General features: G+C 39.7%; 2 protein-coding genes across 3 annotated transcripts in view; one reads left to right on the top strand and one right to left on the bottom strand.

Annotated features, from left to right (window-relative positions):
• ATP10D (ATPase phospholipid transporting 10D (putative)) overlaps nt 1-9,441 on the bottom strand; it is a 37,603-nt gene extending 28,162 nt beyond the window's left edge. Inside the window, exons 1-2 of the mRNA XM_085059025.1 lie at nt 9,299-9,441; nt 416-717 (exon numbers count right to left, since the gene is read on the bottom strand). Of these exons, the coding sequence (XP_084915151.1) occupies nt 416-681 (266 nt within the window). The 5' untranslated portion in view covers nt 682-717; nt 9,299-9,441. The remainder of the gene's footprint in view (nt 1-415; nt 718-9,298) is intronic.
• An 8,006-nt stretch (nt 9,442-17,447) lies between these two features.
• Nucleotides 17,448-22,793, top strand: COMMD8 (COMM domain containing 8). 2 transcript variants are annotated; one of them, XM_085059036.1, is made up of 5 exons: nt 17,449-17,590; nt 18,156-18,311; nt 19,282-19,434; nt 21,068-21,223; nt 22,329-22,793. In XM_085059036.1, exons 1-5 carry the CDS (start codon nt 17,546-17,548, stop codon nt 22,347-22,349), a joined length of 531 nt encoding a protein of 176 aa, XP_084915162.1. In that variant the 5' UTR covers nt 17,449-17,545; the 3' UTR covers nt 22,350-22,793. The 2 variants fall into 2 exon arrangements, with proteins under 2 accessions (XP_084915161.1, XP_084915162.1); XM_085059035.1 differs by lacking the exon at nt 22,329-22,793 and having other exon boundaries at nt 17,448-17,590; nt 21,068-21,256.
• Nucleotides 22,794-23,411: the final 618 nt, after the last annotated feature.

A 23,411-nucleotide genomic window follows, 5' to 3' on the forward strand; every position in this document is an offset into this window, starting at 1 on the left:
AAAAGGAAGCCATCCTTTAACCCCCCAGTGTAGCTTGACAAATCAGCAGTTCTCCAAGCAGAAGGAAGATGAAAAAAATTGGCAAGAGAGGAAGACACAAGGGAAGAGGAAAAGGACACTTACAGGAAATAAACTGAAAATCCTTAGCAGATTGGTGGGTGGCAGTGCTCCAAGAGCAAGGAATAGTTTAATAGTCCAAAGAAAAGAGTAAGTGGAAAGTACATAAACTAAGGAGAAAAGGATTAGCCCAACAATGATGATACTCAAGAAAACTTGACCAAATAATATGTATCTTTTCAGAAGTAGTAGGTCAGGAGGAAGAATAATTTTTTAATATATAGTAACACACACAACCATTTAAACAGAACGCTTCAGCTTTAGAAGAATTACCACAACCATAAAAGGAGTTCCTTACCTGTGAAATTGTTCAAATAAATTCCGTGGTAAAAAATTCAATAAAGTATACCTAGTAGTTCGTATTTTGTTGTTCATATACTGTTTTGATACTTTTTCATACTCTTCTTTAAAACGTCCCAAACAGGGTATCACTATCCTATGTCTGCCAGTAGTTTTTGATGGTTGATAGCACTTGCTTCTTGAATTGTTGGTGCTGCATTCTCTGCCTTCTGTTGATATCAGTCGCTGCCAGCGGTATCGGGCCCAGCGGATGGGATCCGCCATTGTGCCTGGAGCACTTTATAATCCAAGGAGTGTCCTCTATCCGGAAACATTTGAAAATACAGCAAGTTACACAACAATTCTGTAAAGGCTTTTCAACAAAAGTTATAGTTTTGAATAAGCCTAGGAAAAAAAGTAATTTTCATAATGAACCCAACCAAGACAGTTTAATAGGTTATGTAAGATCAGGAACTTCTGCTTCAACAATTGAATTTATCTGAATTTCATCAACCCTTTCAGGATCCTATAATTTGATTACTCTGTTTAAAATGCACAATATTTTTGTAATAGCAGTCCACCCACCAGTTTCTCATGTTGTAGTATAGTGAAAAAAGCAGACAAGCTGCTTATTCTGCACAGAATAGCATTTTGAAAGGAATGCTCATCTCAGACACTGCAGTCCATCCTGATGGTTAACAAACCTTATCAAACTCAGAAGTCAACAATTTAGCAATATGCACCTGAATACAGCCTTAGACACAATGTGAGGAATTGCCAGTGAAAGGCACTAAGTAGCCATCATGAACAAAAAACTTCTCCCATTGAATTAGAGAAGGGTTTGAGAATTGTTAACAACTCACAGAAGAACAATAAATTTTATGCCAATGCTTCTCCTCTATCCACCTAGCTAAGCTCTAGCATTCTACCCAGGCATTTGTTTTACTGAAAAAAGCCAAAGTTCATAGTGATAGGAGATACTCACAACTACTGGTGATACTCACTTTATCAAATCACCCAATGCAGTCAGAAAAGGACTCTTGTACAAAGCATGCTTTAGTAGAAGCTCAAAAATGCTATTTTTTTATAATGAAGTTTTCTACAATTTGCATGTTTTAACGAATGGTTGCTACATTTCTTGTATTATTTCTTCCATAGAACAGCTCATAGTATATTTGTTTAAAACTATAAATTGCATGAAACCAAAAGCATCAGTACTTCTTGCTGCAGGTTACTTTCCTTCCAACTGGTATCTTACTACCTGCACAGATTCTAGCAAAATTTTTGACCAAATTCCCTTCCTAAATTCCCACAGAAAAGCTGCTTCTAAAACTTCCTGGGTCTTCCTAAATTAAATCTCTTTACAATAGACTATCCTGTGTGGTTACCAAACTAATCCTGATTTTGGCTTCAATCAATTCAAGCTTCTATTAATGGGATATCTTTCTCTGCTATTGACAAATGCCACTCTGTCCTGCCCAGATTCCTCCAAAATGTTGCTTTAAATAGTAGTTTTCCCAACTATCAATTTGACTATTTTATCCAAACTATCTTCTCTTACATATCTTCCTTGATTCTTCTGTCACAATTCCAGAATTCTTGACACAGGGGCACAATGTCCTCATCAGGTCCTCTAGCAATTCATATGTCTGTATCAACACATTCTGCTCTCAAAAAGAAGATTCTCCAACCTTCCTAAATAGCCTTGATGTCTATGTCACCACCCTACAGCTCAAAAGCTTTTCTCTAATGTCCCTCTGGCCTCTTCATCTCATCAAATTAAGATGGGACATTTTTGTCCTATAGTCATTAGATGTGGATAGCTATTGACTGTCACTATGTCTCAGAAGACTGGTATCATGTACAGAAAAATCATGTTCTTCTTTAGAAACCACAACCTGCACATGAAGGAGAGAAAAAAAATAAAACCCTCTGGACAGCATTTCCTCTCAGCATCCCCTGGCAGTACCCTACTGTTCTTCCAAGGCCCTTCTGCAGTGCTCCTACAGACAACATGAGGGACCAGTCTGAAGAAAAGGCTGTCCATTTTTCTCAGTCCTAAACCTTGTGGTCCCAATAACATCAGACTACCAAAGGCTGCACAGGAAGGCAGCTGTGTCTGGGACTTCTTAGAGAAGCAAGAAAGAGATTGTGAAGATTTTCTAAAATACACATTATCCTCTTATTTTCACAAAATGTGGCATCTTCTGTCTTTGTTTCTTCTAATCCTACTGCCTGGGAGACAGTTCCCAGAGGGACTGCTGTCTGCTTAGAGGTTACTATCCCATTTTAGTCAGGGTCAGCCTTTCCTTCAGAAATGGGAACTGACATTTAGAAGAAGCTACCTCTCATAAGTGAACTGCTTTTAAAGTATGGCTACCATATAGTCATACATACAAACACTGATTTGTACACATGTCAAGGAGATGCTTCAGTTAATTTACACTGAGCCTGAGAGCAAGTCTAAAGCTTGAAAAGCCTTCAGAAATTTTTAGGGACTGTAGAACGTGCTGCTAGCGGAGTCCATACATGACTATGCAGATTTCAATACACCTAGAGCTCCGGGACTCCCAGATTAACAAAGACCCATCTAAAAAAGTCAGGACTGAAGAATGAAGTACTGAAATTAAACAACAAAGTATTGAAAATTAAATAATTCAAAAATATGACTGGATGAAAAGAGGTACTTTTTTCCTGCAATCACAAATTTTGGCAGTTCAACTATTAAAAACCCCCCAAACTTCTGGATTTTGGATGGCAACCTAAAGGCTTGACCATTTTGAGGAAAAAACCAATTTTCCTTAACTGTGTCTGCTGTGACAAATCAGTAATTGTACAAACAGAGTCTATGCAAAGGGGAGGCCCTTTTCAAATAAATGTTTGCTTTAATTAAAAATGTGCTGGATGATCAGGAAGAATTTTAACACTTCTTCTGTTTAAATTTATCAGACTCTTTCAGGCTTTCATCTTTAGCATGAATCATACAGGGTGTGTCAATTAACCACACTTTTGCCCAATAATCTGACATATCTCTGCACATTGTTACAATGTACAATGACCTTGCAGCAAACCTAAGTAAGTAAATGCTAGGAAATTTCTCATTATGCACCAGCCAGGTATGTGAGAGCAGGTTAGATTTGCAGTGAAAATCATGTTTGTCTTCATAAGACCAAGCAAACAAACATCTGATACTGATGAAGAAGTAGTAAAAGTAAAGTAAGGAACTCTTTCTCAATCTCCCAAGGCTAATGGGAATGCAGAAGCTTTAAATAGCAGATCCTGTTCATTCAGTGAAAATTATACTGGCAAAATAACCTGTACAGCTAAAACACACCTTACAAATTTCAAAATCTCCTAAATTCTAGGTCTTTTTGGTTTACATAATCTATTATCTTTTTGGTTTACATAATCTATTATCTTTTGAAGCATTTGATACTCAGTGACCACTATTTATTAAAAAAAAAAAAAAAATAAAACGGTGGTGGGAAGCAGGGAGGAAGACTACTGGGCACTTTAACATGACAGCATGTTAAGATGGAATTCCTCACCACAGGTGGGGGAGATAATGGTTTAAACTGCATATGCAATGTTGCTGAAGAGCAGTCAGCCCTCACCACATACACATCCCTGACTTTTGACACAGCTCCAAAACCTCTGCCCCACCCCTGCTCATCCTTCTTCAGAGAAGCAGCATTTAAAAAGGAACAGGAAACATCAGATTCAGTTCAGTGCACTGCATATTTTTGCCAGTATCTCCAGTATTCTAATGTAACCACTTTAAAGAAAACCCTGAAGACTGTAGGGGTGAGAAATAACTAGCACATATCCACCACACTGGAAACACTGTGTGAGAAACAAAAAGTAATCTCCTATGATCAGAGAAGCGAATCAGATAATTGACAGACATCTTGGGAAAAAACCTTTCTGGGTCTTACACTCTGCCACAATACCCTCTGACTCCTGTGGGATTTGACTAAGCTACTATTTTGCAAAAGATTTTAAAAAAAAATCATTTGCATCACCATTTTAAAATAGCACCTTTGAGGTTTCAAACTTCAGAAACCTCTTTCACATTTTTTAACTCTTCTAATTTTATTATTCTTCCTCATTAAATTTGGTTCATAAAGTACTGAACACATTTTTTGCCAGGAGTTTCATCAACTTCATGTTAGATATTTTAAAGGATTAAGGCACCAAACATCAAATAAAAGCAATTTGAAATCATTTTTCTAAGAAATCTCTTCCGTTAAAAAATTATTTGACCCTCTTGTCATGTTATTTTTCATAGTAAAGTCTTGAGTTTCCCAGCCAATTTAAATTTAAAGTAGTAATGCAAACCTGCAGATATTTATTTAAATACTGGTAAACAATCCACAAGATGAGTTATTCTGAAGCATTGTTTTTAGACGTTTATTTCTAAAATATACGTTTATGTTTAAAAACCCCCAAGAATAATGTTCATGTATTTGAAAACAGGAAGCCTAAAGGATCACACGCTACCTTTTGCAGACAGCCTCATGCAAGCTAGCCTGTCTTCATTTTCATGCTATCAAGTGAACATTGCTTGATCTTGCTAAATATATATATAAATAGCTGATATAGAGTCAATTCAGGTATGTCTTACACTCAAAAAGAGAAGCTCTTGCAGTAAGCTTAGTAATGTCACATGGTAATGATGAAATGTGGAAGGGAATTATATGACACTGGCTTTATTTGCTTTCTTGCTTTTTTTCTACACCAGTCCCCTCATGTATTCTGATTATTTCCTGGAAGGACTAGATATGGTTAACAGGAAATAGCTGGTTGTCATATCTTTATTAAATCAAGGCACAGCAGCATCATTTTTACCACAGCACAGATCAACACTATACACTCTCTATGTTTGACCACCCTATATCACAATAAAAACAGGCTTTGATAACTCTCTTCTAGTGGTAATGCTGAGAAAACTCCTACTTTTAAATGCTCTATACCTGGAAGAAGGGCCATTCACCATAAAGTCCTGTGTAAGCATTCTCTTGTATGGGTATTTCATGTCCATAAGTTGTTTTATTTTCCCATTGCTTCCCTTCCATTGTCTCTTGTAAATTCTGTCAGCTTCCAATTCTGTGAAGTATCACCTGCATGCAAGCCTTTGCTCCTAGCTTTCCTGTGGGAGGATGGAGCTGACACTAATAGTTCCTTAGTTCCAGTTGTATTACTGGTAGCCTTTGGCAAATCACTTAGCAATCACTGATCTCTGCCATACTAGATAATTTCTTAAGATTGTTAACAAAACAGATGTGTAGATAATCTAGTCTATGTTTATCCTGCTCTGGAACTGCACCTTACTATTATGTTGTGGTTGTTTGCTCACATGTCACATGAAGTGCCTTACCATTTACCCTGGCTTCCCCTGACCACTTCCTCCCTTCTGACAACATCCTCTTTTCCTGTGACCTCCAAATAGTTAGTAGTCCTCATTCTTCTTTCAGAAAATTCTTTGTTAAATGCATTTGGTAAATGACATATTTAACAAGAATGTTCCCCAGACCTATGTGTGTTTAAGGTGTGTGTGTCTCTATCCTGCTCCTTCTCAGGCAGTGTGCAGTACGCCTTCATCTGGCCTATTTTCCAGTAGGAAGTAATAAATCAATTCCTGGCAAACAGAAAAGCAATCAATAAAACTTCATTATCTTGAAAAATGTCTAGAACACCTAACAGGGAAACAATTCAGACAATGTATCTCCCCAGCAACATCCCTTTTTCTTTCCTCCCCACATGAATATATCAGGATGTCCTGCAGGCCTGAGGTTCTGGGTGACCAGGGAATATAAAAAATGCTAACCTAGATGGAGGTCACACTACACAATCCTGTGGAAGGATGGATCGTCCCCAATCCACACAAAAGTCCCAATTAAACCCCTTAGCAAGTGCTACTGCACAGGTTCACTAGCACTTTTGTCACTCCACTGACAGGCTAAATGTTAAAAACTCCTCCTAATCATCTTTTAAAACTCAGAAGCTAGTAGACAATGGCGAAGCTTCAGGGAACCAGGGCCTGAAGATTAATTTACACTCTGAAGAACAAATACTTATTTTCTCCTAAAGTTTGCTACTTTCTCTGTAATATGCAATTTCACAAATTTGTCACACGTCCTTGTGACAAGCCAGTATGAAATCTGCCAAGACATTCTAATATGCCAAATAGATCTGCACTGTCTGTTTATGGGACAAACAGCCAAAAACCTGCAGGAATCAAAACTTCAATTTGAGAAAATGATGTTGTTATTTCCAACCATATATTCTGAGATATATTTATAAAAGGGATGTAAGAACTCTTGAATGAAGAGTGGTAGATGGTAATATGAAAAGTCAATTGTTGTGTCAATTTCACCATGCACTCCTACCTACAAAGTCTAATTTAGCAGGGGCAACACTGAAAACTTGCAAGGCTTGAAATGCCTTGGATCTTAGAAAGGAAATTTCTTGGTTCTGAGTATGTCAAGCCAGCCATCAACAGCCCTTCACAACTGAAAAACAATCAGCAGGATGCATTAAAACCCAGGAAGTGCCACGTCCCTGACTCAAGGATGGATGTAAGGTAATGTAATAGTAAACTATACATGCAGTAATACTGGTTAATGTACTACAGTGTGGGAGCAGTACACAAAAGCAGAAAATCTCCTTCACCTTGGGTAAAGTCAATCAGATCTTGTACTATAAACACAATCAAACTAGCAAATTTTAGGTTTGAGTTTCAGACAAACCCTTTATTTCTGCTACAGGTAACCATTTTCAAAATAGAACTGATGTCTGCTGGAGAATGATCATATGTGAAAATATTTTACATCTTTTTCTCCATTCATCAGAAAAGTTCTGCTTTACGCCCTGTTCTCATGTGCCACATTGCTCTCAAAACAGTAAACCGTAACCTTCCGGATTAAGTCTTACTCTTTTATGACTGTCTTTTCACACAGGTATATCTTTAGCTTATGGTCATGCAGCATTTAGTCACTACAAATGCCTTGGTATGTGTGAAATTCACATTAATTTCACTGTACGACTAAGGTGTGGACCGTGTTAAAAACTTTATACTAGTGTTCATGTGATGCAGAAGGATGTGATTTTTTTTTTTTGTAGCAGTGTACACTCCCTATGCTTCTGTAAATAATTTTAAAGGAAATAGATCCATATTAATAGTATTGATGTTTTTTAACTATGCTGATTTATTTAAAGAGCCAAAACTCTATTGTGTAGATAAGGTCCAGGGTACTCATAGAAATTAATACTGAAAACACCTGTTACAGCAAGAAACTGTACTTGAGTTCCTAAAATCCTAGATTAGGTCTTTGACTAGTTTTTTTCATTCTTCTGGTTTTCTAAGACACCTACATTTATAAGCTGCTCAAGAGTTCCCAAGGCATCCACTGAGGTTTTCAGGTCTAATGCTCTAGGGTTAGTGAATTTTTGTTGAAACCAACTCTTGTACAACCTCAGGAAGACAATCAGATTTGTCACAGAGCAATAAAACCTGCCTACTGCTTGGGGATATATTGAGAGGAATAACCTGTGAATCCACTTTAACCACTAGAGAGTTCCCGTAAGACTATAAAACATGACTCTTGAGATGGTATTTCATCTGAAAGTGAGAATTTCAGAATCTGAAAGTGAGCAATTGAGGGCTCAACTACAAATGTGTATCTTTAAAAGTGTTATCCATAAAAATGAAGTCAAAATATATAGAAGGAAAAAAAAAAATACAAGGAGTTAAAAATGTTCAAATTCTAACCGTAGTAACCCCGAAACTATTTAAGACACTAGAAAGTCACTGCTGTGAGTAGCTGAAGTGAGTTAAAAGCTAACACTGAGCAGAATTATTCTTGCTTCTAACTCCCACTCCTGGCTTTGTCAACTCCTTCATAATCAATCAGGTACTTACTGAACCTGGTTCTCACTGATCTGCCAGACTTTTTACTAACTCAAAGACAAGAACATCACTGGATTTCCCAATTCATCATTGCACCTGTGAAAGTACTCATGTTGGCACAAGCAAGATGGGACAGGAATATGAGAATAGGGAGTATGTCTGAGTACTTACGTAGAGCACTTGTCTCGGTTTTAGTCTAGTTTTCATTGAAAACATGTATCAGCTCTGGCTCTTGCCTCTGAAATTCAGATCATCCAAGGAAGTGGCAATTAACAAAAGAATGTGATCCTCATCTGTCAGTCCTAGCTTTTCTTCTATAAACAGTAAGTGTCCACACACTAACTGGAAAGAATCAGTCCAAACCAATGGCTTCAGACCAGCTTTGGAGTCACACAGAAGAGCCAAGTGAATTAAATTCCACTCTGATCTTAGGTAAAACCACTTAGGGGCTCTCTGCTGGAAACCACCACGAATGAAAACAGGAATAATGGCAATTTTCTTATTTCTTGGTGATGATAGGAAGCCAAATATGGTTTTAAGTACGAGGTTTCTCAAAACTGTGGCCATTGGTGAGATGTGAACACCCTGTAAATATTGCTTTATAAGTATTAAAATAATAGTAATTTCGATATTAAAAGGACATTTTTCTTCAGTAGCTGTATTTCTGGCACGAGCTTGGATTTTTCTTTCCTATCTTTGTGAACACTTTTCATAATTCAGTGCAGTAACTATTGCTGTGGTCCAATCGTGTGAGTGACCCTGCGCACTCTGCACCCCTCTGCGCTTTCTGAGCTTTCAGCAATTCCCCTGTGACCTACACGGACTCAAGTCTACTTCCTTGCCAAAAATCTGTAAAGTAGCAAAAAGCTGACTCCTCAGCCAGCGCCGTGAACTACTAAAACAAAAGCTTTTGTTTCTGGGAAGTCGACGAGAGTAACAAATTCAATGGCGGGGGGATCGTGGCCCAGGGGCCATTTACAAACAAAAACCCACAAACCGTGCTTCTCCACCGCCCACGACGCTGCAGCCCGCCGAGCTCCGCAGGGCCGTTCGAGTCCCGGCCGCGCTGCCGGGCGAGCCGCCGGCCAGGCGCCGCCCGGGCCGGGCTGAGGGAGCTCCCCCGCGGCCGCTGTTCCGCGTGTACCGCCACGGCTGGTCCGGAGCCCTGCACCGCCGTCCTCCCGCGCCCCCATACACACACCCTACCCCCCGAACCCGCTCCGGGCTTACCGGCGGATCCGCGCACACCCCCGGGGAATGGCCGCGCTCCCGCCCCGTCCCGCCCCGCCGGCGCTGCCCGGCCCCCCGGCCGTCTCCGCCCCGCCGCCCCTCACCTGCCCCGACCTACTCTTTCCCTTCTGGTCTTTCCCGCTCTGATCCTTCACCCCCCAGGAGTGACAGGCGGGACCCGAGCTGCGGCCGGCGATCTTTCCTACAGCGGCTCCTCCGCACGCCCAGGGCTCCGGGAGAGGGAGCTTTGCTCGCTATAGAGTCCGTGACGGTCCCCCATCTCAAGGTTAGTTATTGTTTAAAGGTTTGTTTTTACCTCGGGGCCTCCGCAAATGGAGGCTGTGGTAGGAGTGCGACAGTCACACAACCTGACGCCCTTGACAGCTCGTCAGGGAAATTGGTTTTCTTAATCCTTTACAGTCATTTACAGCACTGAAGGCAGCTTGGCCCGTCTAAACATCAAGTTTGCTAGCCACTGGGCGAATCAAGGTTAACAAATACTTTCTCTTGTTTTCTAGGAAATAAGCCTCCGGCTATTGAGAAACTGCCCAAATTGCCTTAAACAAATCACAGCCACCAGGAACCTCAGTGAGGTGTTTCATCAATAGCCCTTGTGAATCCCACACTATCCTTGATTTTTGCCTTCTCGGGCACTTTTGAAGGCTGCCTCTTTCAACGAAATCACACGGGCTTTTACGTCAAAATGAGAGGATCAAGGCGATCTTCTGCTGAAAAAGAAGAAGAAAAACCAGCAGGAAACATTAATTGCAGATCTCTTGGTCCCTATTGAAATAGACTTGGGTTACCAGTACTTGTCCATCGTCAACAATCAATTCCTAACAGAGACCTGAGAGGGCTGTGCTGAGCAGCAGTACTTGGTTGTGTTCTCCTTCCCATGTACATGGTGTTGTTTTCCTCTGTTGTACTGCACTCTAGTATGCCCTGCACTCCTGACCATACATTGAAAACATTTTTGGTATATTCAATGAACAGCTGCTGATGGTCTGTTCTTTGGAGTGCCCATGTGGCTAGCAGGAATTTCAAAACATATTGGCATGTCAGATGGAATAAAAATTCTACATGAAGGAAGTCTGTAACTACTGCCTTGAAATTATGCAGTTTCTTCTTCTTGGCAGGAAAAGATGTGGAGTTCTCTTTCCTTGCAGGATCTACCACCTTTGCTGGCTCGGTTGCTGTAGGAAAGAGGAATCAGCTCTGGGGAGAGCAGAGCAAGCTGCTGCGAGACACAAGGTGGTAGTAGGCTTTGCCAAAACCCAGTTACTTCAAAGTGATTTAATTGGTTAACGTTGATTTGTTGGAATTTTCAAGTTGGCAGAGATGTTTGAGAAAGAAGAGAACATCACACAGCTTATAACCAACCACAGCTATTGTAATCACATTGCAGCTGTAAATAATTCATATGCAGAGTCTCACATTTCCCATTCATGTTTTTTCATTCATGACAGTCCATTCTGTAAGCCTACAACTATGAAAGGCATTATTTTGTTTCCCCTGTTTGTCCAGCAATAACAATTGCCTCAGTTAGGCCTGTACATCAGTGCACTGCAAAAATACCTCTCCAAACCATAAATTAGCTACCTTGGCTGCCAGAAAAAGCACCACTACCTCAGTGCAGCACTCTGTGCAGTTTAATTAAATGTGTTGAAGTAGAGCATATGAGCTTTTTGGAGAGGTAAGGTTGATCAGGAGAGTGAGAGGCATTGCTGACTCCTGACTTGGCCATTACATACATGTTTTCACTTTATCTTTCTCCACACCTGTCCAGTAGTGTGAATAGTCTTGATTCCAAGCATGCAGAGCAACCATCCAGCATGTCTGAAGTGTAATTAAACTGTATTCTCCCACATACCTTAGGGAAGAGTAACTACAAAGTAGTTACAAACTACATCGTCACCAGAAATGATGCTTGATTGAGAAATTTCACTGATAGCTTTTCTGCCTTGAGGTAATAACACTGAATATCCTCCATACAGATATATCCCCTTTTTTTCCCCAGAGAGATCTGCATGTTTCTATTATCATCTCCTGAACTGCCACATGAAAAAGAAAAGTTTGAAATTCAGATCATCCAGAGTAGTGGCAATTAACAAAAGAATGTGATCCTCACCTGTCAGTCCTACCTTTTCTTCTATAAACAGTAAGTGTCCACACACTAACTGAAAAGAATCAGTCCAAACCAATGGCTTCAGACCAGCTTTGGAGTCACACAGAAGAGCTAAGGGAATTAAACTCCACTCTGATCTTAGGTAAAACCACTTAGGGGCTCTCTGCTGGAAACCACCATTAATTAAAACAGGAATAACGACAATTCTCTTATTTCTTGGTGATGACAGGAAGCCAAATATGGTTTTAAGTAAGAGGTTTCTCAACACTATGGCCATTGGTGAGACATGAATTCCCTATAAGTATTGCTTTAGTATTAACATAATAGTAATTTCGATATTAAAAGTACATTTTTCTTCAGTAGCTGTATTTCTGACAAAAACTTGGGTTTTTCTTTCCCCTCTTTGTGAATACTTTTCATAATTCAATCCAGTAACTATTATTATGGTCCAACCCTGTAAGTGAAGTTGTGGGCTCTGCACCCCTCTGTACTTTCCTGAAGCTTCAGCAATTTCCCTGTGACTTATGTGGACTTAAGTCCAATGACACAAGAGCTGTTGATGATGCAAAAACTGTTGGAGAGCTCTTTGTATATTTCAAACTGTCAATCTGTTCGTGGCTGCAATAGCTCTGCAAGTACAAGCATGGACAACTCATCCAGCTGTGCCCATACTGGCACTGTCTGGGACACATGAAAGAGAGGAACTCATGTGACCTGCCAACTAAACCTGTTGGCAGACTGAAAACTTTCCCATGAAGATCTGAAAGGAAGAGGGAAATTTGTCAGAGTGCTATCATTTCCCAGAGCACCTCAAATTAATGGAATGTGAAAACCTGAGTATGACTGTTCTCTGAGAAAATCTCTTCCCCAGAGGAGTATCATATCCAATGATGATTCCAGTGTCAAATCCACATAAATAGCAGTGCCAGTGAGGATTTGGGGTTGTAGACATAGCTGGTTATCATTACTGCAATGTAGATGCTCCCAGATCAGCTTAGTTCATTCATATCAGGTCAGTGGATGTACTTTAGAGATCCAGCATGTATTTACAGTGCAAATAGGGACATATTATAATACCCACACTAGTTCAAATATATTTGAAAATGTGGTGGCATATTAAGAATAAATTATAGCCAGAAAGGGAATTTATTATTACCCAGTAATTTCATCATGTTTTATTTTCTTATCTCTGCAGTAAACTCAAATAATTTAACTGTAGCAGAGATATCACAAAATAACTCTTGAGTTTTAAAATACACTGAATTATTGTTTACCAGATCATTGGCTAAATGATGTGTTTAGAGTGCTAAGCAATGTTGCCAGTGCAAATTAAAGCAGTCTGTTGTGCTTATCACTAAGGTAATTTCTTATTACAAGACTCACAGATACAATAAGATCTTCAGATATATTTCCTGGCAGGACCCCTGGAAGACATATACACAGGGAACAAAACAGCTGTTCATCTGCTCTAGTCTGTGTGTGGCTATAGCCTTTTTTTACCATACACTGTCTAGATCTTTACTGGTTTACTGATTTCCTCATGAAGAGATTGTTTTTATCGCTGGAGTAAGCATATTATAAATAGTCACAAATTTTCCTTCACTGCTCCCTGTGAGACAAGAAGGCATTACTACTTTCAGGTTACAAATTAAAATTGAAACAAGGGAGAATAAGCATCTCAACATGAAAATGTTTTTTAGTGAATCTGAGCCTACATGCTCAGTTTGAAAGATTGAACATTTAATATTTTTACAGTGCAAGATATCTATGTATATTCTGTATGTTCTGCAAATCTTGAGAAAGGTAGAGTTGTATGTAAATATTATCATGGGAACTTTCCTGAAAGGCACCTTCAGGGTCATTAAATCCTCATTATTGCAACCATGCCATACAATCTGGTTCATAAACTGACTGAACTTTATCTACAACTTGTTAGGTATTTTGCTCATATTACTGTACTAAAAATCTGCCCCAGAGTTTGGGTTCTGTGAGGGTTAAGAATTATCTTCTAGCTTCTAAACTCAGTTTCATACCCAATTGCTCTTATATTAGCAGTGACCACTGCTTCCATTAAATAATTCTTTTTGATCCTGGTGTTTATCAATCCACCTTTGTTTTGCTAAAGTAAACCAGATAAGAATGAATCCCATCAAACTGACTGAAGGCAAACTAAATTTCAAATAAAAGTGTCCAGCCAAAGGTGTAATGCAGTTTAATAAATCCATTCAGACCTTAGCTAATGTTGTAAAATTGTAATGTTGTAATAATGTAATAATAAAAATATTGTTGTAAATTGCTGTGACATAGCTTGTCAAGTTTTAAGGGAATAACTGATGATGTGATAAAAATGAAACCTATAGAAGTTGTAATAGTAGCTCTCAGCCTAGGGTTATATAATAAATACAGTCCATGAACTCCTTGTGTAGATGAGATGTATGTAGTGGGGTGTTTATTATTTTTTAGGAATACTTTCTCCCCACTGCTATTATGACGTGTTGGTACAACTTGCTGTGCAGCATATTCCAGCACTACTAATTGTTGTTTACTACTAGGGTTAAGAGTCACCATGATCTACGTACTAGGCATTTTATTTTCTGTTTTATGATATCCAAAGATTTTTGAAAAGCACCAGCACACTCTTGCAATTCATTATTAACACTGAAATCTTAAGGTTAGGCTTGGAGAAGCAAGGGAATATCTAGCTTATAGTTTTACTACATCTGCCCTAAAAGGGATTACTAATTTTCTGGTTTTGTCATTTTGTATTCCAGACATAACAATCATTAGATCTGAACACTGTGAGTAAAATTCCTGTCCTGATGAGTACCTGGTGTTCAGTTCACCTAGAATTTTTAAGCATGAAGAAAGGAACATAGAAAGATAAAAATGGTGACAATAGATTTCATTCAGCCTCACTATGAACTTCACTGGCTCATCAGAGTGTAAAAACTAAATAGAGATATAATATTTTCAATCTCCTTCAACTGTAACACATCACTATGGCCATGATTATATGTAAGCTTCTACAAAAAACTTTAAAGATTCCTGGTTTAATAATTAAAGTGGTTCACTGATTGATATTCATGTGTCAACCACCTTCATCTAAGTATGGGCTGCCAGAAGGGGTAGTTTTGTCTTCCCCCTCAGTCCCAACCACAAAGGTCACTTCTGTCAGAAGTGCTGCTCTGTTCCTGGTGGAAATCTAACCCATGAAAAAAAATAAATGGGTGCAAAAAAATTACTTTTCATCTACATCATCTGCAGTTTCATCCTGCAGCCCCTTGCACCCTAGTACTGGCATGAGGGGCGGGGAGAAAAAGCAGAGCTGGCAACAGGAGGCCAGTGGGACCTCTCTTTCCACAGCAACCCACATTTAGCTCAGCATAATCTCAACTGCAATCTCAACGTTTTCACTACATTTAAAAATGCATTTACTGTCCCCTCTATGATGGTAAAGTACACAGTTATCTATTTATTTCTATTTATTATTTATTTCTATCTATTTATTGACATACCTGTTTGATAGCTCCTTGTGGGATACTTATACTGGTGCTTGGATCAGCAACGTGGATAAAATAATTCAAAGTTCACTCTACACCTTTCTCTCATAAAATTGCTTCTTTCCTTGCTGCTCTGGAATCTCTTGCCTATGTACTTAGTGTTCTAGAAGTTTCCCTCCCTGGTTTTGTGATTATTTGAGAGCTTAGCTTTAAGGGGTGGGGTGGATTGTCACTTTTGTGGTACAGAAGCATGAAAACCAGGTATTTTTAAAGGTTAAGACTTGATGGCCGATCCCAATAAGGTCCAAACTGCCAAATGCCAGCTTTGTATCCCCTACTTTGTTGCAGTTGAACATGGGCTCTGAAACATGAATTTAGCTAACCCAGCTGTGGTTTCCCTGAGCAGTCTGACTTTGCTCCTCATAGGCCAATAGGCTGAATCAAAAATATTACTTTTAAACGACATATATGTGAAAAATGAAAAGTGAAATTCTTTATTCTTCAAACCTGTAAAGAATCAGCTGCTTTGAAAATGTTCACTGGGATAGTGTCACATGGGATGGTAGTTTCCTATCCTATTTGTTCCTGTCTTCATGCGTTACATCTTTGCTCTCTTGCATTTTTCACCTGTTTGATCTCTTTCGACTGAGTGGCACACTCGCTACCTTTCTCTTCGTAAATTATTTCCTTCTGAGTCTGGATCACCTTCGTATTTCTCCTGTTGTCTCTCGGTCTATTTTGCTTGGAGCAGACGCTCCCCCTGGTGCTCTGTTTTGTAGTGTGCAACATAGTGCAGTCAAAGTGGATAGGTTTCCAGTTATCTAACAAAGCAAATACTAGGGGAATAAAGGAAATTATTACAGATTTTTTTAAACTTGAAATTTCATCTAATCGTAATTTAACAGTAGTTTTGAGTAGTTTCTCCATAATAAAATTGAATAAATTTTCAAGAAACCTTTCTTAAAAGTCTAATCTACTAGCAGTAGCAAACCCTGAGGGAAATTGGGGGAATTTGAAAGTTTTCAGTCAGCAAAACGTGAAATCTGTTCTTCCCCATGTGTCTCTTCTCCAAAACTCCCAGGCACCACATCATTCCAACAGGGCCACATGCTTGTCTTTGAAGAAGTTGTGCTGCAGACTGACTTAACCAGCCTGGGTTTTTTTCAAAGAGCTTCTATCCACTAGTACAGACTTGTAGCTGGTTTGGTTTTCTTATGGCCCCGTGCTATACCTACATATGCATAACTGTTTGACTGTAAATTAGCCTAGTGACTTCAGTGAAATAAAGTCTGCTTACAGATATAACAGTCTGTGCAGTTTTGTGTCTTGCTGGGACTTGAATTCTTATAGGTTCTCTTATATCAGGGCAATTTTGCTCCTTTGCATTCACATGCAATCAGTTCAACCCATGAACTGCTAATGAGAAAACCTGTTCCATTAACCTCCTCCACTGCCTGGCTAGGATTGAATTCACACTTTGATAAAGCATAAAAAAACCTGAGCTCTTCATGGTAAACACTGTACCCACAGCAAGGACCTCTGCAGTTAGAGTTTCTCCAAACCCTCACTTTGATTCAGTATCACAGAAGATACAGTGTCGTAAGTCTTGAGCTTCCTCTCCTGCCACCAGTTGGAAAGTTAACCTCTTAAAAGTAAAAAAAGCAAAGCTGCCAGACAGGCAGAATGCGAAAATAGTTATTAAATGTAATTGCATGTAAAAGCTTGTAAAAATTGGGGTGATGGGGAAGATGTGTGCTAATGTCTTTACAAACAATCCGATGGGTGAGGCTGTGGGTGTTAACGCACTTGAAATGTTAAGGGTCTTAATGTCTCACCTAACTGCAAGCAGCAGGTTTGTTACAGAGCCCGGGCAGCCTGACTCCTGAGACAGGCAAGCGGGTCTGCACAAGCCTGAGTTTCTGAACTTTGGGGTAAACTGACAGGTTCAAATGGCATATGTGGGAGGCGGTTCGGGAAGGCTGTAGCTTCCCAGTACCTCACACAATGGGGAAAGGAAGAGGGCAACATGCCGGCAGTTCAGGCTGAAAGGGGCATTGCCCTCCGAAACCGCGAGAGAGAAAACCCCGCGGGCGTGTGCCCCAGGGGACTCTCTCCCTTTATTCGAATAAACGTGCAGGACTCCTCTGTCGCCTCTGTGGACACTGGCTATTCATAGCGTGATTTTTCGTACAGGGGAGGTTCCGACTTCATTTGCCGTCTGACCGAAGGTCGCACACAGCCCCGCTGGTCCCCCAAACACACCGGACGATCGCGGTGCCGGGACAGGGTCTCGAACCCGTGACACCGGGCAGAGCAGGGCGGGTGTTTGCTCGTGCGCCTGCGCAGCGGCGGCGGGCGGTCACGTGTCGGCGGCAGGGCTGGGCGATGCTGAGGCTGCTGGAGAAGCTCCCGCCGGGCCGGGCGCTGCAGGTGAGCTCCCCGCGGCCCCGGGCGGGCAGCAGCGCGGGGATCGCCGCGGGCAGGCCGGGCAGCCGCTCTCCGGAGCTTGCGACAGAGGCAGGGCCCGCCGGGGCGCGGGGCTGCGCAGCGGGGCCGCCCCTCCCGCCAGGCCGCAGTGCCAGAGACTTGGGAGACCAGAGAGGCCCGCGGGCTCGGAAATCAGCAGCTGGGGTTGTGCTGCGATCCCAGTGCAGGGATGGCTGAGGCGCCCTTGGTCGCGACACCTCGGCAGGGCTGTGCAGTTGTGCACACAGCTGTTGAGTCCGCGTGTAAACCCGAGCTGAGTCTGAGTCACGTTGTGATTTCTGTGGCCAGAACTTTCGTGAACTGGCTTTGAGGGGAGAAGCAAGGACAGTGCATATTCAGGGGGTGGTTAGTGTTCGTGGCTTTCTGAACGGTGGCTGGGCTGCAGTCTGGAAGCATTGAGGCAGCTCCCAGCGGAGGGAGGGATGATAACTGAATTGCTTGATCAGTTTCAGGTGTAGATTAACCACGAGAGAATTATACTCATAAGTTATGTGTCATATCGTTGCAGTTCCTTCATAAGATAGTTGATGGCATCTGTGGCCGTGCATATCCTCGATACCAGGATTATGGCAGTGTTTGGAGCTTGTCAGAGTGGCTGGAGGTTTTGGAAGAAACAATGACATATTTCAAAACTGCAGTTGGCAAGAACATATCTGATGAAGAGGTAAGGGCTCATCACTGGTTAGCCTGGACTTTGAGAGATCATGAGTGGAGTGATTAGTCTTGTAGTTTTTGTAATCCTAAAGTATTTTTATAGTGAAGCATTTGAATAGCAGTGAATTAAGCCTATATAGGTAGAAAGTAAACGGCGTTTAGAGGTACACTGCCAAGACTTCTAAAACAAAAAGTGAAATTGATGGTGATTTTTGAATATTTTTTGGTATCATAGCATAGTTGTTAAATATTGATTTAATCACTCATTGGTATTTTGAGTGCTACCAGATTAAATCTATTTACATAATCTGTACATAGTACTGTTTATTAGCAGTAAAACCAATTCACTTTCTTGTTTGGCTTTCTTTATTCATTAGTACTGCATTGAAGTGGTTTAAAATACTGACTGGATGTAAATAAATCTTGTAAAAAATTTGGCTGTGAATGGAGGACCATGTGGTGCAGGGACTGTAATTCAGGACATTCCAATATGTATGAACATTGCAAAATCTTAATCCTTATCTCTTGCACATTGCTTGTATTTTGACCACCTGCTAGTAACTCAGAGAAAGACACCTGTGTAGCCATGGGGATGTCCCTGCATCATTATTTCTGCTTCAGCTGACCTGATGTATTTGGCCTCTGCCCTGATGCTGAGAAACTTACAGACCTAAACCTGAGTTGTTTGGGTGTGTGATTTTCTTTCTATTTTAGGGTGGCATCTAAGAAGGCTGATAAGGCTCCATTCTCTGGTGTCTTTTAATTTAAATGATGATTTTTTTTTTCACTGTATGTTGCTGTGGTAAACACTGACTTAACTATCAAAGACAGAGTGCAGCCACAAAAGGCGGTATAAGAAAGAAGTCCAGCATTACAGCTATTGGCTTAGATATATACAGAGCACAATTGTTGCAGGTGGTACATGTTACTTCTTTGGTTCATACTTTAAGCAATCACAGTTTTTGTTTTTATTTTTGTAGGCTGCTCAGCAGATAATTGAGTTAAATTCAGACTATCAAGATGCAATCACAAAATGTCTGAAAGGTAGAAAGGAAGAAATCAGGAATGCCCTAGTAGAAAGAGTAAACGCGATCTCTTCTGCCCAGCTGCAGGATTTTGACTGGCAGTTAAAGGTGAGAGTGTTGCCTTAATGTTGTTTGAAAGAAATGTTCTACAACAGAGAAGTAACTATTGATACAGTCCCGTTAGGCCTGCTCACTCTGCAGAATGGTTCAATTTTTATAGGTGTTGTAAAAGTACCTTAATGATGACACATCAAAGGCTTGCCAGAAATTTGTATAAACTGCAAAAGTAAATTTAAAAAAATTCTATTATTTTGTTTTCCCCCTCTTTTCTTTTCAAGCTGCTCAGGAAGACTTAGTGCTATTCAGGAACACCTGAAAGTTTTGTATGCTGTTATGATTTTGAGGCCTGATTAAACAGTATTTTTTCCTGAAGAAGTATATACTTAAGATTAGTTGACTGGTTCAGGATAAGTTTTCTCCACTATTTCCAAATGTTTATATCTTTGCAATAAACATTTATTTAATAATTAGTTTGAAATAATTTATCTTTAGACTTCCTGTTTTGGTAATAAGCCAATGATAATGGTGTTGCCTAAAGTAGGATGGTGGTTTGAGGTTGCAAAGACATCTTGTTTAAATTAAGCTCTATCAAAGACTTAAAAACATTACTTACACTGTTTATCTTTTTACATAGGCCATGAGTTCTGTTAAAGAGAGTTGTAGAGCTGTTAAGTAGTTTTCCGTGTTAACAAGAATCCTGAATAATTTCTGCAGCAAACAGCTTTGGAAATTAAAGAGCAATGCCCAAAACATACAAGCTTTTGCAAGAGCAGATGTGACATTATAATGTGCTTCAGATCAACTGTTATTTGCCTTGATATCTTGTTAACTGCATTTACTGCTGACAAAAATATAAACTGGACTTACGTGAACTCTCATTTTTTGTTTGTGGCTTCTTTAAAATTTTCCTTCTAGAGGATTTCTTGAGTTTCTTTCTATTTTGTGATACAAATTTCTGGTACCTGTCTGAGCTATTATTTTTCTTAAAACCACTTTCTTCCCCCCTTGAGCTGGTTATGTTTTTTTTCACTTGACATCATTGAACCCTACCACATTCTGTTCTCTAAATAAAGAAGATAGATCTGTACAATACTGATCTATAATATTATCAACTAACCTTTGATTTTAATACATTTTAAAAGCCTTTTCTATGTTGGAGTGAGTATAGCAACCAACTAAATAGAAAGCACAATTGGCATGTAGTCTTCATCAGTGTTTGTCAAACAGGATATCTGACAATGTTTGAGCAGCTGCAGAGTGTTGAAAAATGCATAAAGGTGTTCTCTTTCTCCCAACAACCCCATTCTGTAAGACCCTTGCTGAATTTGAATAGGATGATTTCAGCATTAAAGAGCCATGATCAAATGTGTCCTTTCTTTTCAGCTAGAATACTAACATGTGCCAGCCCAGTAATTTTAACAAATTGTTTTTGACAAGTGTATTGCTGTGAAGGGAGGCCCTTATTGTTTCAATATATTGTTGGTATTAAACAAATAAAAATCCCAAAAAGAGAGAGGAAAAAATCCCTCAAAACTGCAGAGATTACTTGTGAGAAGTTAATTTTGTCATGTTGATGTTTGTTCTGTTGTTACAAGTTCAATGACAGTACAGATGTAATATTATGAAAGATTAAAAATTTAATGGCTTGTCCTTCCACTTCTTGTTTTGTCAATCTGCATAGCTTGCTCTTTCCAGTGATAAGATCTCCATGCTGCAAATGCCACTCCTCAATCTTGATTTGGATGTGAGAGAAAATGGTGAAATTAAGCCAATTTCTATAGAGATGAATAAGGAAGAGTTGCAGAATCTAATAAATGCACTGGAAGCTGCGAATAAGGTAACTTTTACTGATTTAATCTTTTGTTCCTGATTTTCACATACTGATTTATTTTAAGCAAAATTTGTAGAATCATAGAGTAGTTTGGGTTGGAAAGGACCTGTAAAGGTTGTCTAGTCTCAGCTCCCTGCAATGGGCAGGGACATTGTTGACTAGATCGGGTTGCTCAGAGCCCTGTCCAGCCTGACCTTCAGTGTTTCCAGGGGTGGGGTATTTGTGTCCAATGTTTCACCACACTCATTGTGAAAAGTATCTTCCTAATATCTACACTAAATCTACATTCTTTAATGTAATACAATTACTCCTTTCTTATGCCTTAAAGATTGGTGAAAACTCCCATGTTCCCTCAGCTTGGAAAAATGTGTGGGTCAGGGGGAGTTACTTGGTTCATACTAAGTCCTTTAATTTCCATGGCATAGTAAGTCAGGAAGAAAGTTACAAAGATTGCATTACAGTAACCCAAGAAGAGAATTTCAAGTGAAACAGTAAGGTGTCACTTGAACTGATCTGAGACACTAGAGAGTCTCAGATTTCTTAATAGAAAAGGCTAAGGGAAATGAGGATTTTAAGAAAATGGTGTTCTCATGAAATTACAGCTCTAACAGCTTTCATGGCTTGCTTTCTTACGGATTTTCTTCTCTGCAAAACTAAATTAAAACAGTGTGTGAGCAAGGATTCTTCTGGGACAGACTTAGTATTCACACACCCTTTGTTCTGCTTGAGGGTCTATGTGGAAGCTGTGGGATGTGGTCATCTCCTTACTTAGTTCTGGGGGCACACAAGGAGGAATTCACTGCAGAATTGGTCCCTTGGCTTTGCTTTGTGCAGAAGGAATGTCACTGGACCTGGACTTGTTATTCTACTTTTTTATTGTAGGCAGCTGAAGAATGGTTTGAGTACAGTAAAGGGTAAAGCAAGTTACTGAAAGTGATGGTTGTGTGAGGTTGTAGAAGAGCTCAGAGAAGGATGGCATGCTTTCCAGAGGAAAGAAATGCTTATTCAGTTGCATATTATACCGAAACAAAGCAAAACGCTTAATTTCATAGACTGTTTAAGTTTTGGTCTTCACCAAATTTAATCTCATTCCTTTTCTCTTTTTTCGAAGGTTGTCTTACAACTGAAATGATGGGATTCAGTTCATCAGAGTATCTGCTGGTGATGGCTTCCCAAATGATGTGGGGAAAAAATGTGTTTACTGCAAAATGAAAAGTTTTTGGTGCTGTAAAATACTGAAGTGAGAAGACCCTTACGACTTGTGACCAAATGAATACCAATCCTTCAATTAAAAAAATAAAATCCTATATCTATTTGACCAAAAATATGAAAATCTAATGTACAGTTGCTTTTAGTGCTGAAGGCTTATAGACGTTTGGAAGAGAATCACATACAACATGTGCCATATTTGTTTTGGCAGTGACTACACAGGTGCCTATTAAACTAAAGCATCTTACTTGCATTGTATGTTATCTAAAGTGCCATGATAATAAAGAACATGAGAGAGTGTTTGTAGCACTAATGTATTTATACTTGTAAATATGGTAAATAAACACCTGACTTTGCTTGTGAATAATTGCAGTAAGTTATTTTTTGATTTATGAATCACTAAACTCAATCTTTTTAGATGCTGGGGAAAATTAGCTTTACAAAAAAGCCAGTGTAGAACCACAAAATAGTTGAGGTTGGATGTGACCTCTGGAGATTATCTTGTCCAACTTTGCTGCTTCAAGCAGAGTAACCTAGAGCCAGCTTCACAGAACTGGGTCCAGATGTCTGGAGTATTTTCCAACCACTGAGACTCCACAACCTATCTAGGCACCCTGTTCAGTGCCCAGAAGTTGTAAAAAAGCACTGGAGCTTTATTCAGAGTAGAGTTGAAGTTCTTAGCTTTGTTTCTGTTTCATAGTTGATGGCTTTTCAATTAAATTATTTATGTTTTCAGAAAGAGGCGCAGTGCTGGAGAGGAGCTGACTTGGAGAGTGAAAAAGATATTCCCAGCTCACTTAATACAGGAGATAATTGGTGAATTCTACTCCAAACTTTGCTGAAACAGATGGAGTTTTGATTGTAGTATGTAACAAAAGTTAAAAGCTATAACACTAGAAAAGAGTATGCCAGAAACCTTGCGGTTTCTACTATTAGGCCATTTTTTATATGTAAAGAGCAAATTATTTGTCATACTTACATAAAT

This window comes from Lichenostomus cassidix, chromosome 4 (genome assembly GCF_008360975.1).
Source record: "Lichenostomus cassidix isolate B80296 chromosome 4, HeHo_3.0, whole genome shotgun sequence".
Classification (NCBI taxonomy): Eukaryota; Metazoa; Chordata; class Aves; order Passeriformes; family Meliphagidae; genus Lichenostomus; species Lichenostomus cassidix.